Below are 12,475 nucleotides of genomic sequence, written 5' to 3' on the forward strand. Positions count from 1 at the left end.
GGAGTTTGCCAATCTCCTCTGCACCATTCCAGTGTTGGTGGGTCTGTGGGGTGGCTGCAAACTGCAGCCCTGGCTTTTCTGTGCTGTGTGTGTGTGAGGGGGGGTGGGGGGAGGGTGAGGGTAGGGGGGGTGGGGGGGAGGTCAGAGGTCAGACTCCACGTCCACCTCTTCGCCTCGCGCAGACGGGAGTGGCGGCTCAGCCAATCGGAGGCCGGCGGGACGGCGTGTGATTGACAGGTGGGCGGGAGCGGCGCCCGGAGCGCCGCTGGAGTTGGACTGGGAAAAGGCTGGCGGCGGAAAGTTGCGCTTCACACTGCTCGACAGGCAGCCAAAGTTCAGCGCAGGGAAGAGGTCCGCAAAGCGGCGGCGGCGGCCCGCCACACTCAGCAATAACGAGCCGAGGGAGGAAGAAGAAACGGGTAGGGCGGGTGGGGAGGGGAGGAGGGGGAAGGGAGATAAAAACAATAAAACTCGACTGTTTATTGCCCTTAGTCACTTTTCGAGTGTTTGCTGGAGTAACCCCAGAAAATGTAACTTGGTTTTTAATGACCCAAGGTGAGCACCAGGACCCATGTGGACGAGATTATATACGTGCCTTTAGAAGAAAGTCAAGTAAAACGTAATCCTTGACATTTCAATTTAATGCCAAAATTAGATAAAGTCCTCTAAGTGTAATCGCTGCTGAGTTGGAGGCCTCCATACCTGCAAACAAGATTTTGCATTAATATTTATCCACTCGGTTATGTATGTAATTAAGTATTGAAATGCAGTCACTAACTACCTGATACAGTTTAAAGTCATCAAAGCACCTTTCGGGGTTTCTCCTCTGCTTCTAAGTGGGAACACGTTGCCTGTTTTTTTTTTGCTTCTAATGCCTGTTTCTTTCTGCCTTTCCTCCAGACACACTCGCCAGTTGCGGGCACGAAAGCTGAAGCCCTCTGGAGATTGCATCTGAAATAAGAAAAAAAAGAAAAGGGGGGACTTTGGGGCTGAGATTGGCTGGATTATGGCTCCCTCGTTACGAAAGCAGTTCCCCTCCAGGTATAAAAACACAGCAGAGAGCCCTTGGCACGGTGCACCCCTCGGCACGGTCATGCCAAGCCGTTTGCAAGAGTTGTGATCTGCCTTTGGATTGCTTTCAAAACTCAGACTTATACACAAAAAAACATTTCCATTGACCTCGGCTTCCACTTGCCACTGATTTTAATAGCGGTCCGGATGCTCTTCAATCTCTCGACGTTTACCTTGTCCTATTTAATATTGCCATATTTAGTTTAATTGAAAGGAAAGGGGGAGGGGGTGTGATTCCCCACCCCTTCCAAACAAAACTATTAATTTCGACATATATTCTGTTATTTCACACGTGGTGTTAAAACCACAACCGTTTCATTTCTTGGGGGAATGAACCTATGGCGGCCACACTATAAGAAAACGAAATGAAGGAAAAATCCAAAAATGCCGCCCGGACTAGACGGGAGAAGGAAAATAGTGAATTTTATGAACTGGCGAAATTATTGCCACTGCCATCTGCAATAACCTCCCAGCTGGACAAAGCCTCCATCATTAGACTGACAACCAGTTACTTAAAAATGAGGGTGGTTTTCCCTGAAGGTAGGTTCAATATTTCCTAATTGTTTTATTGGGTCGGGAAATAAAAGACACTGTTGTATGGAGGAATGAAGATCACGGTTAGACCCCATTCAGAGGTGATTAGGAAAATAAATGTGGAATGCACCGATTAGGTAGGACATTAGTAATGTCCACACTGATACTGGGTATATTCAATGTGCAAAGTGTCCTCTGGACAATAGTGGGCTTTCAAAGTTCTGAAATTGACAGTCCACTAAAATTGTGAGTGCTGGATGTTTATTCGTATGATCAGATCCAAATGGTGAGGAAAATAAAAATAACGTTAAAAAAGTTTATTTATCAGTCTCAAGTAGGCTTACATTAACGTCGCAGTGAAGTTACTGTGAAAATCCCCTAGCATAATATCACCGTATATGGTCTGACCATTGCAACTTTAAGCAAAATTATATATAAATTTAGGCTGACAAAGGCATCAGTGTGAGGTCATATTCAATGTTATTTGCAAACAGGCCTTTTTGTTTAAGATGGTGCATGAATTGGACCAAATATAGTGTTATTCAGACTTGTAACAATTATATAAATATAACAATCATTCTACTTTAATGGGAATTATTTATAGTTAGTTCCACATTGTCCCAATATGACTATTTTAATTTATTTTTTTATTTAACGAGCGTACATGGAAACTCTAGAAACCAATTTGTCAGTGGTTATTGAGAGTGACTAGTTTTATGGAAGTTATAGTGACATACAGTCTTTGTTCCTATTGAGATTCAGTCAGTATTATGCAACGAAAGCGAACAGGTTGCTACTAAAGACAGGCCGGCTGTTTATGCTTAGAAAGCAATGCAGTTTCTTCGCTGGCAAAACATGTGCAATGTGGGCTGGGTAGATTAAGGTCATCTGCAAGGCAATAATTGTGTGAAGCACAACACTTGTAAGAGAAATGTTAGCCCAAACGGAATATTTAATATGAGAGAGCGGGTGCTGCTGGACATATGTGAAGCCACCTGAAAACAGCAACGGGACTAAAGTTCTTCTTGCGGTAAAGCCCTATTCTAAGGCTTTATTTTTGCTGCAGACCGATCACAGAAATGTGAGGCTAAAGCCGCACAAGAATTATATTTAAAAGTCAAATTTCCACCGCGGCATGATTTATGGACTGGAGGCCGATGTTGTGGTTCAGCCGCGACGGTGTCTCCTCACACTGTTTACTTCGTTATGTGAAGGTGTTCGTGGCAGTTCACATTCGGGATAATCCTGTAAATCGCGAGCTTTCGAAGTGTTGACATTGAGTGCTTACTCAATTAAAATGTGAGGATGCCGCTTTCTATAGGTACGTCCTAAAGTGGGGGGATGGGGGGAGTATACTGACCAGCCGCACATTTACTTTGAATCCAGTTGCTTATTTACTTTTTGCATTCACCTTATTCCCATCCTCAGTATTCTGCGTTTTAAAACCAAAATGTGCACCATTCCCTCCCCCCCTCCTCCCCATTCTCTGCGGTGATTTACCACCCCCAATGGACTCCTTTTCCGCGTGCTTTATAGAGAGACTTGTCAATTATGTTTCTGCATATCTGACGAGGTGTTTGATCAAATGAAACATATGGCGCTGCTTGGAAGGTGATGACTAATCTACAGGGTATCAGAGAGAGAGTGGAGTGGGGGTGGATGGGGGATCGACTCCGATCAAACCCGAGGGGGAAACCGGGCAGAAACAACTGCTGGAGAGATGTACAGCACACACACACACACATTCATGTCATGTAAACTTTTTTCGCTGCACATTATCTCATCAGATTCTTGAATGGACCTACCTTGAATTAAGCTGATCTTTCTCCACACCCTAGCCATGACTGTAACACTACATTCTGCACTCTCTCCTTTCCTTCTCTATGAACGGTATGCGTTGTCTGTACAGCGCAAGAAACAATACGTTTCACTGATTACTAATAGATGTGACACTAATAAATCAAATAACATTAAGAATATGTCAGTCAAATTTGCCTTAAATTCTAATCAGCTCAAACAATGATACAAAGGCGATTAACTGCTGTGTTTTCAAATGCCCTTTCAGAAGTAAATCTCCCCCTCCTCCTCGTTTTAGTTATGAACTTGCTAAATCCGATTTAAGTAAGGAATCATTACTCGCGAAGTCGTTTTCGTGTAACATTCTACAAAGTAAGAATCGCAGTGGTGATCAGGTGAGATACCAACAACAAATCTACACTGATAGGTGACACAGGCCAAATTCCCAAGCTGATATCAGAAAACTACTGGGGTGAGTGTCATAATTATCAATAAAAATCATCATAACATTGTGAGTATATATTCCAGTCGCCCGATCAATAATTCCGGGTGAAGTTATTTTCTTGCGTTATTTAAATACAAATCATCGCACTTCAGTGGACCCCCTGTGCATTCATTCGGAGTTAACCCAGGTGAATAGCTCTTGATCTGCTTAAAGTGTCAAAAACGTAAGAGTTCTGCAACGGAGACTCTTAAGCCCAAAACGCTGTGAGGGGCAAGTTTGAAACGGGTCCCAGCAGTTAGGGAAATAAGGTGTCGTCGTTTTAGAGATATTTCGAGTTTTGCTGCACTGTAGCAGGCTTTTATTTTCTACGCATAAGTTACCAGAGAGAAAAATAAACGGAAGACCATCCAATTTCCCTCAGACTCAGAGAAGAACAGGGATGATTCAGTGACTATGCAATCAAAAGCCTTTGAGCTTTGGGAAGCAGTTGCCTGACGTGTTACATCAGGCGGAGATTGTGATTGGTTTGCCCTCTCCATACTCTCAGCACCTCGGTTCCTCTGCAAACTGTTTCATTCTGAAGGCTGCTGTTGGAACTTGTGCTCACAGAGCATAGGTCTAATCATGACAGAGAAAGACAGAAGGAATACGCGTATTTAAATTTCAAAGTGCTTCAAATAAATGTACTTTGAGATTTTTATAATATCTTGTTAACTATTTTCCTCAAACAAATTCAGTTCTAGAACCTAACTAGTAAAACGCAGGGTTGTGAAAAGTAAGTCATGAATTGTTAGGAAACAACCGTCATGATTTACACCCAGATGATGCCACAGTAGAGAGGATGAGAACATATTTGAACCAAAACACTGAGGGGGGAAAAAAGGGTTTGTTCGTTTGGCTAAGTTCAGTGTAAATCATTAAAGTGGGAGCAGTAACGGATTGTGAGTATATTGTGAGTATATATTCCGATCAATAATTCCGGGTGAAGTTATTTTCTTGCGTTATTTAAATACAAATCATCGCACTTCAGTGGACCCCCTGTGCATTCATTCGTTACCCTGCTCAATGTAGCATCACCGGGCGGATTGAGTTAAGAATGTATATTTGAAAGAGGCCAGTACCCAGTAGGACGGTTTGGGTTAAAGCAGGGGATTCCGGGGGAGCAGGTAATGTTCAGGAAGAATTTTCGATTGGAACCAAATTCGCACAGCGGCTCGGCAAATGTTGCTTAAGGCGACTGATGATCGATGTATCAAAATAACTGCGTATTGTGTCCAATTGCTTCTCAATAGAGCAGGAATTAAGGGTTCCCCTCCGTACAAAACGAGCAAAATAGCAATTCCGCTTCATAAAACGGGTGCTCCGGTTTCCTCCCACAGTCCAAAGATGTGCGGGTTAGGTTGATTGGCCAGGTTAAAAATTGCCCCTTAGAGTCCTGAGATGTGTAGGTTAGAGGGATTAGCGGGTAAATATGTGGGGGTAGGGCCTGGGTGGGATTGTGGTCGGTGCAGACTCGATGGGCCGAATGGCCTCCTTCTGCACTGTAGGGTTTCTATGATTTCTATGAATGATTTTGAAATAATCATGTCCAATCGAGGCTGGTGACGCTGTCACTCTCTGTTCTCATCGCTGTCAACTGGAGCTTCTTGCGTGTGGATACTAGAAACATAGAAACTAGAAGCAGGAGTAGGCCATTCGGCCCTTCGAGCCTGCTCTGCCGTTCATTTTGATCATGGCTGATCATCGAATTCAATATCCTGATCCCCCCCTTCCCCCCATATCCCTTGATCGCTTTAGCCCCAAGAGCTAAATCTAATTTCTCCTTGAAATCAGACAACGTTTTGGCCTCAATTACATTCGGTGGTAGTGAATTCCACACATTCACCACCGTCTGCTTGTGGAGGTTCTAAAAGGTTTACCCCTTATCCTCAAACTATGACCCCTAGTTCTGGACCAACACTTGTGACACCACTTTCTGGGCAGACTATTACAACCCAACAAACCAGTTTGCCCGGACCATATTGTCCCCCTCGTTTTGCAGCGGTTAATAATCGAGAAGTACCCAGTACTTTCTACTTGCTCAGTTGCAAGGTGGGATGTTGGGAAGCTTTCAAAAGTGACAACCCTCACATGAGCAACAAGTCACAAATAAGATGTGCATTAGATTTGCACTGCGGAGGGTTTAGGGGCAGTCTGGGGAGAGAGGTGCAGCCCTTGCTGCGGGACCCATCTGCAACTCCCCCACCAAGGCACATGTTGCCATTTTCACCTGCCGCTAATGAGAAAGCCTCCCCCCGTCCTGCCCGTACGTTTTCTTGGATTTAACACTTGGTTCTGCTGAAACCTTAAGTTATCAGACAGCATTGTGTTTGTCAACCCACAAGTTAACTGATGCTTACTGCTAACTTGTAGGGCATGCAGGTGCCGTCATGATTTATAAAGAATATTAATATTGAAGAGGGGGTGAAAGGCGCGGTACCCCCTTTCCTCAGCACATCGAGTGAAACCCAATATGAGGCTCGGCGCTTACAATCCTTTTGCAAAGGTTCTGCTTGTCAGTATCTGGTTTACACACCTCCATCTGGCAACATTTTACGTGTCAATTTCACAGAAATACACGCTGCAAGTTCTTAGTGAGTTTTTTTAACATGCCAGCAGTTCCTGGCGTTTGTTAGTGTTCCAATGGGGTAGCCGGGAGGAAAAGACACCTTTGCTATTACCGGATGGGCACTGTAGCCCGGGGTCACGATTCCAGGTACCTGGAGTATCCATGCACCTTCTGGGGTGAACCCCAATAAAAGAAAAGGTAACATAAAGAGAGAAAAAGAATGTCAATTTCTGCAGTTTTTTTTATTTCAAAGCCTAAAACGTTTAGACGCTCAAAGCATCTAAACGAACAGACAACTTACAGAACAGGCCTCAGTAGGTCAAATCCCGTCCACTTAGGCTTCAATAACGAGTCAGAACCCATCCACATACACACACACACACAAACACAAACACACATCCACACAAACACACACACACGCAAACACATCCACACAAACACACACACATGCACACAAACACACATACACACATATACACACACGCCCCCACACACAAACACACACACATCCACACGCATGCACACAAACCCACATACACACACATATACACACACACATACAGACACACACATGTACACACACCACATAAACATCTACACCCACATACACACACACAGCCACACACATGCACACAAACCCACATACACACATATACACGCAAACCCACACACATGCACGCAAACCCACATACACACATATACACACATACATACATATACAGACGCATATACACACACATACACCTATATACATATACACAGGTACACAAACATATACACACACATGTATTTAAGTGTCATATAGGGAGACCTGAGAACAAGGCCCTATAAATATGCAAATCCACGAGTCAGATCCGTCCCTACATCCAAAAGAACACATAGGCACGCAGCGTGAGATCCTCTATTCCCTAAACAAAGGCACAGGAAAAGATAATGGAAAGGTGACCACGACCAGAGATGATCAATATTGAAGTAATTCAGACACACTGGTTCCAATCCAGGGCGCAAAATCCTGCCCACTATTTTGCAAACGCAATTAACATTTCTTTTTTAAATTGCAGTGGCGAGTTTTTATATGTCTTTTCGGTAACTGTTATTTTATTACTGTTTAACAATTGATCTGCTAGAATGGTGTGCGGGTGGACGGAGGAGCGAGGTCTATTTTAGGATAGAGAAGCATCTGTGTGTTTTGGAGTAAATAACTTATTGTGTGTGTTTGAGTTATGCGCCGGTCTCCGTGCTACTGGTTTCAGATTCCAGCATCCGCAGTATTTTGCCTTTATCCATGCTACTGGTGGTTGGCTGTAGGTTGATGTTGGCTTTATCTCGGCCAAGGGGCTCATGTCTGTAGCAGGGGGCCAAAGTGGGCTGAGAAACACAGTTCACCTGCGCCAGGTTGCTCTCCGCAAATTATTGGGTTCTGCGCCTTTACTTCCCGGGTTCACACCCCCTGCCAAACCAGGTGACCTGTTTTATCCCAAAGAAGCCACAGTAACGAAACGGGGCCTGATTTCCTCTGTGCACAGATGTGAATTGAAGTCCCGAACACATTCTCTAAGAAACATAAAAACATAGAAAATAGAAGCAAGAGTAGGCCATTTGACTCTTGGAGCCTGCTCCACCATTCATTTTGATCATGGCTGATCATCGAATTCAATATCCTGATCCCCCCTTCCCCCCATATCCCTTTGATCCCTTTAGCCCCAAGAGCTATATCTAATTTCTTCTTGAAATCAGACAACGTTTTGGCCTCAACTACATTCTGTGGTAGTGAATTCCACACTTTCACCACCCTCTGGGTGAAGAAATTTCTCCTCACCTCAGTTCTAAAATGTCCCCTTATCCTCAAATTATGACCCCGAGTTCTGGATTCCCCCACCATTGGGAACATTCAAGAAATTTGAGGTTTACAATTTTATTTGTGCAGACGGGTGAAACCGCTGACATCGAAGCAAGACGCTTCAATATCGTTCACGGATGCCATTTGTTACACACATTTGATCTGTCCCCAGGTATGGGCCAGGTGGCGATCAGAGGATCTTTAAGGCTGGCTGATCTCAGCCGGGCTATTCCTGACCTCAAACTGTGCCGCGTGCATCGTTCTGCCTTTGCTGTTTTCTCTTTTAAAAACTGCAATCCCCCCAGAACAGTACATTGATCAGCTTCCTGTACCCAATTACGTATATGCTTTCTCAAATAAGACTGACAACAGTGCTTGCACCGCAGGGCTACCCGTCTCGAAATAATATGTAATTAAAGCCCTCAAGAAACAAAATAGGCTTGAAGAAATGGCGTGGTCCGGCTCCGTTAATCAGGTTAGATACTTATCGGCGGTGTCTGGACTGTTCAGCTCACATCAAGTGGCGAGCAACAGTAACAATGAATTGAATTTTCTCCCGCAAATGAAATCCCAACAATCCAGGGACTGGGGGGTTAGATATAAAGAGCAAGGAGAAGGTGGGGACTGCTTTAGGAAACATGATCCTAGCGGGTCTCTTATGTCCAATATTAATCACTACCAGACTAACCTGAAACAGAATACAATGAATACACGCATGCACACTTCTCAAATCAATTACCACACATATACTTAGAAAACCAGTTGTCTTTTATTAATAGTCCCATTCCAAATTCTGAAAAGCAACCACAGAAAGTCTAATTGAATTGAATCTAATTCTCGATTGTCAGAATCCACATTCTGTGCACATTTTTAGGGTTGTGGGTGGTTACGGAATTCTTAATCCTGCTTTAAATAACACTATATATGTATATGTGTGTGTGTGTATGATACCATATGTATATATAAATAGTGTGGAGTTAGAGATTCATTCTGCGAAACTTGGATCGATTGCTTCCTCTTTTTTTTGTGGATAGCAGAAAGCCCAGCTGCAGAGCGAACCGAGCTGAGGGCTGATTAGGAACCATCGCTTTACTCGCCAAGAACTGCCTTAAATGGCTCCTCAGGGATTTGGTCAATTTTACTGGATCTACTTCGCTTCATTTGGTTACTAATTGGTTTCTTGTTTTATAAATCGAAATCTCATTTTCAGGAAATTACAAAACACAGGCGTCCAGTCCATTGAGGTAATCCGGGTCAGGGGGACATTTACATGGAAATAGTCCCATCATCGCCTCAATCCCGCCGTCGACTTATTTCTCAGAAACTTTATTTTTTTTTCTCCCTCTATCTCCCCAGCCGCCCCCCAACGGTCTCCTCCCCCGCTTGTGTGTATGTGTGTGTGTGTGTATGTGTGTCTGCTGAGACTTCCCTTGAAACCCGAACCACTTTAGCCACCAGTTAGTTCCCTATGGCTTAATGTCACTTTCCCCTAAACAATAACGTTAAAACATTCCTCCTTTTTTTTTTATTAAATCAAGTCTTTTAGCACGGAAAGGCTAATTTGAAGGAGGTGGAGGAATCCTTCCAAAGGAGATTATTAATATGTGTCTCTGCGTGGCTGGTAGCCTCTTCTGGCTGGGAAAATCTTTCGCCTCCCGAAAGCTTCGGCTATATATTTCAACTCACAAAAGCAGCTTGTTTCACCTCAGGCCTCTTCAACTTACAAGAGTTTCTTCATTCAGCACCTATCTCTCCCCCCCCCCCCCCCCCACACACACACACATCCACCACCAACCAAACCCGTGTTTCCATTCTAACCCTTCACACACAAAAAAAGCCAGATTTCCCAGTCTGGATGGCGATGCCGCTGTCACGGCGGTAGGTCAAGTGCAGAAATCACATTTTTAGTCCCTCGTCTCAAGGCTAATTCCTCCAGCGATTTCAATGGATTTCGTTCTGTTTAGGAAATGATTTACATTGGATTACTTGTTCGTAACAATCCTTCGAGCGGGCGTTTCAATGTCCTCGGACAAGGGAGCTTATTACACACACACACACACACACACATGCTCATCACACGGCGTTTGCTTTCTGCCGCTGAAATGTCTGAAGAGAAAATAACCCGAGTCCATGTGGCTGGAGGCGCCCTTTCTGGGCAGTGAGTCCCCACTGCCAAACCAGTAACATCATCCAAAAACGTGAGGTACACTTTTTAAAGATGATTTGGACCAGAACTGGACTCACCACCCTAAATAACCCGGACTGTGTTTTTATTTATGGTTACAATTAAGGAGGTTTAAACGTTATATTATAAAACAAAAGGGGGTTTCACGCGAATGATTGTATTTAAACACTAGGTTTTGAGAATGTATTTTGCGCGCGTGGGTTACGTTATCGGCCACCTCCTCATCTGTAAGCAATATGTTAGAGCGCACCCGTAATTTGATCCCAAATCAGGCTGGCTGCTTTACCTTTGAAAACCTGGTGCACTTTCTCAGGTAGGGATGGGCCCAGTACGTGACTTTCCAAATACAATTTATTTGAAAATGTCAGTGTTGCTTGGGGTGCGCGTGTAAGCTTAAATGCAGTTGTTTTCGACGAATTCTCACTTCCCCCCTCGGAACACTGGACAGAAACAAGCAGCGAGGTCTCACACACATGAATGGAACGGCCCTTGGTTTTCTCACACTGGAGTGTGAGTTGTTGACGGGGCCGCCACTTTCTGCCACTCAATCCCGTTCTCATCCCGAACAAGCACATCGGGAGCTGTTAAAATCAGAATAGACTGAATAGACAAAGTAATGCAGCGGGAACGGGCACGATGCTAATAAGGATGGTGGCGTTTTTGTCTGGGACGGGAATGGGAGTGTGTTGTTTTGCAGACACGGCTCTGTAATGCAGCCTCGGGGTCGGATTAATAGCACCAGTATTTGCTGGAATCTCTTTCTGTCCAATTTGCGTTACGTTACATCAGACGAGCAATCTCGGTAGGAAAGGCTGAATCTTGCCTTCCAACTACCGACTGTTAAGCTTCACACTGCAAACACAATCTCGGTCAGTAACTTCCAGGTCTGCATTTAGCTTCTACACCGAATAATCTTCAAACTATCCAACCACAGCCAGCGGATGGGCACTGCCGCCGAGATTTTCTTGCAAGAGTACAGAGGAGAGATAAATAGGCAGCAGGGTGAGAAGGTCATGGACATTTAAAAAAATAGAGGTGTTGAGGCAGCGGACTGGGGATTTGAGCCACCTTTACAAGGGGAACGCGTGATAACAGGGAGGGAAGGTATATTTGTTACAGCAGGGAAATCCACCCATTGCTCCACGCTTTGTTACTGACAAAAGTGATGGACATTATCGGTCAGATTTCAGTGGAAAGGAGTTGAGGATAATCATAGCAGTGTAGTAGAATAATCTCTGGAACAATCTTGTTAAATGCCGAAGGAATCTGCAGCAAAAAAAACTCGCAAGAGTTTGGGGAGATGAAGCAGTTGCTTAGTTCGTTACTTTCTCTTCATGTTGCCATTAAACAGCAGTGGCAGGCGAGTGTTATGTACTTGTTGTTGTGAGACTTTTTACTAGGCGTGTTATGTATCAGAAGGCATATCTCTGACCTGAGGGTGCAAAACAAATTCACAAAACGAAAACTTTTTCAGAATAAATGGAGTAATAATGATGGTCCCAGGAGGGCCTTTGTGGCGCAGTGGATAACGTCCCCGCCTCTAAGGCAAGAAAGTCAAGTCCCACTACAGGACTGGGTGGCGATGGAAGGTACGTGCAGTAGGAGCTTGGTTCCCAGCCTGTGGATCCTTCCACTTGGCCAAGAGCGGCAGAGCTTCCTGCTCAGCTACACGGCAAGCCGCTGCAGGATCCTGCCAGGCACATCCACACTCATGGATGTCCCTGCTCGCCAAAACCTTCTGGTATCCGAAGGAGGAGGAATATGGTCACAGAATGAGGAAAATAAACCGTTCCCCGTTTAACTCCAACCCACTATACATCAGATCAAACCTTTCCATTCTACTTGCTTTTTTGTTTAATAGGTTGAATTTTCTTGACCACGTCGATTTGGATTAAAATGAACCCAGGGCGGTAGAGAAATGTCTGCACTTTGTTCATACGCTTGTAGCTCGGTCTGATAAAACCGTGGCTGTGTTAATAAACCGGATTTGAAGTT

The 12,475-nt window shown here is 44.4% G+C and overlaps 1 protein-coding gene across 6 annotated transcripts in view; it reads left to right on the plus strand.

The window, feature by feature from the left end:
• Window positions 1-228: 228 nt before the first annotated feature.
• sim1a (SIM bHLH transcription factor 1a) overlaps window positions 229-12,475 on the plus strand; it is a 76,993-nt gene continuing 64,746 nt past the window's right edge. Inside the window, exons 1-2 of one of the 6 annotated variants that reach the window (XM_078212429.1) lie at window positions 229-419; window positions 901-1,611. Coding sequence is in view for 2 of the 6 variants with exons in the window: in XM_078212426.1 (XP_078068552.1) it covers window positions 1,437-1,611 (175 nt within the window). In the remaining 4 variants the exon portion in view is untranslated. Of the gene's footprint in view, window positions 556-900; window positions 1,612-12,475 lie in introns of all 6 variants that reach the window. The other 5 variants (XM_078212430.1, XM_078212426.1, XM_078212428.1 and 2 more) reach the window with 5 other exon arrangements.

This window comes from Mustelus asterias, chromosome 5 (assembly GCF_964213995.1).
Source record: "Mustelus asterias chromosome 5, sMusAst1.hap1.1, whole genome shotgun sequence".
In the NCBI taxonomy this organism is placed as follows: domain Eukaryota; kingdom Metazoa; phylum Chordata; class Chondrichthyes; order Carcharhiniformes; family Triakidae; genus Mustelus; species Mustelus asterias.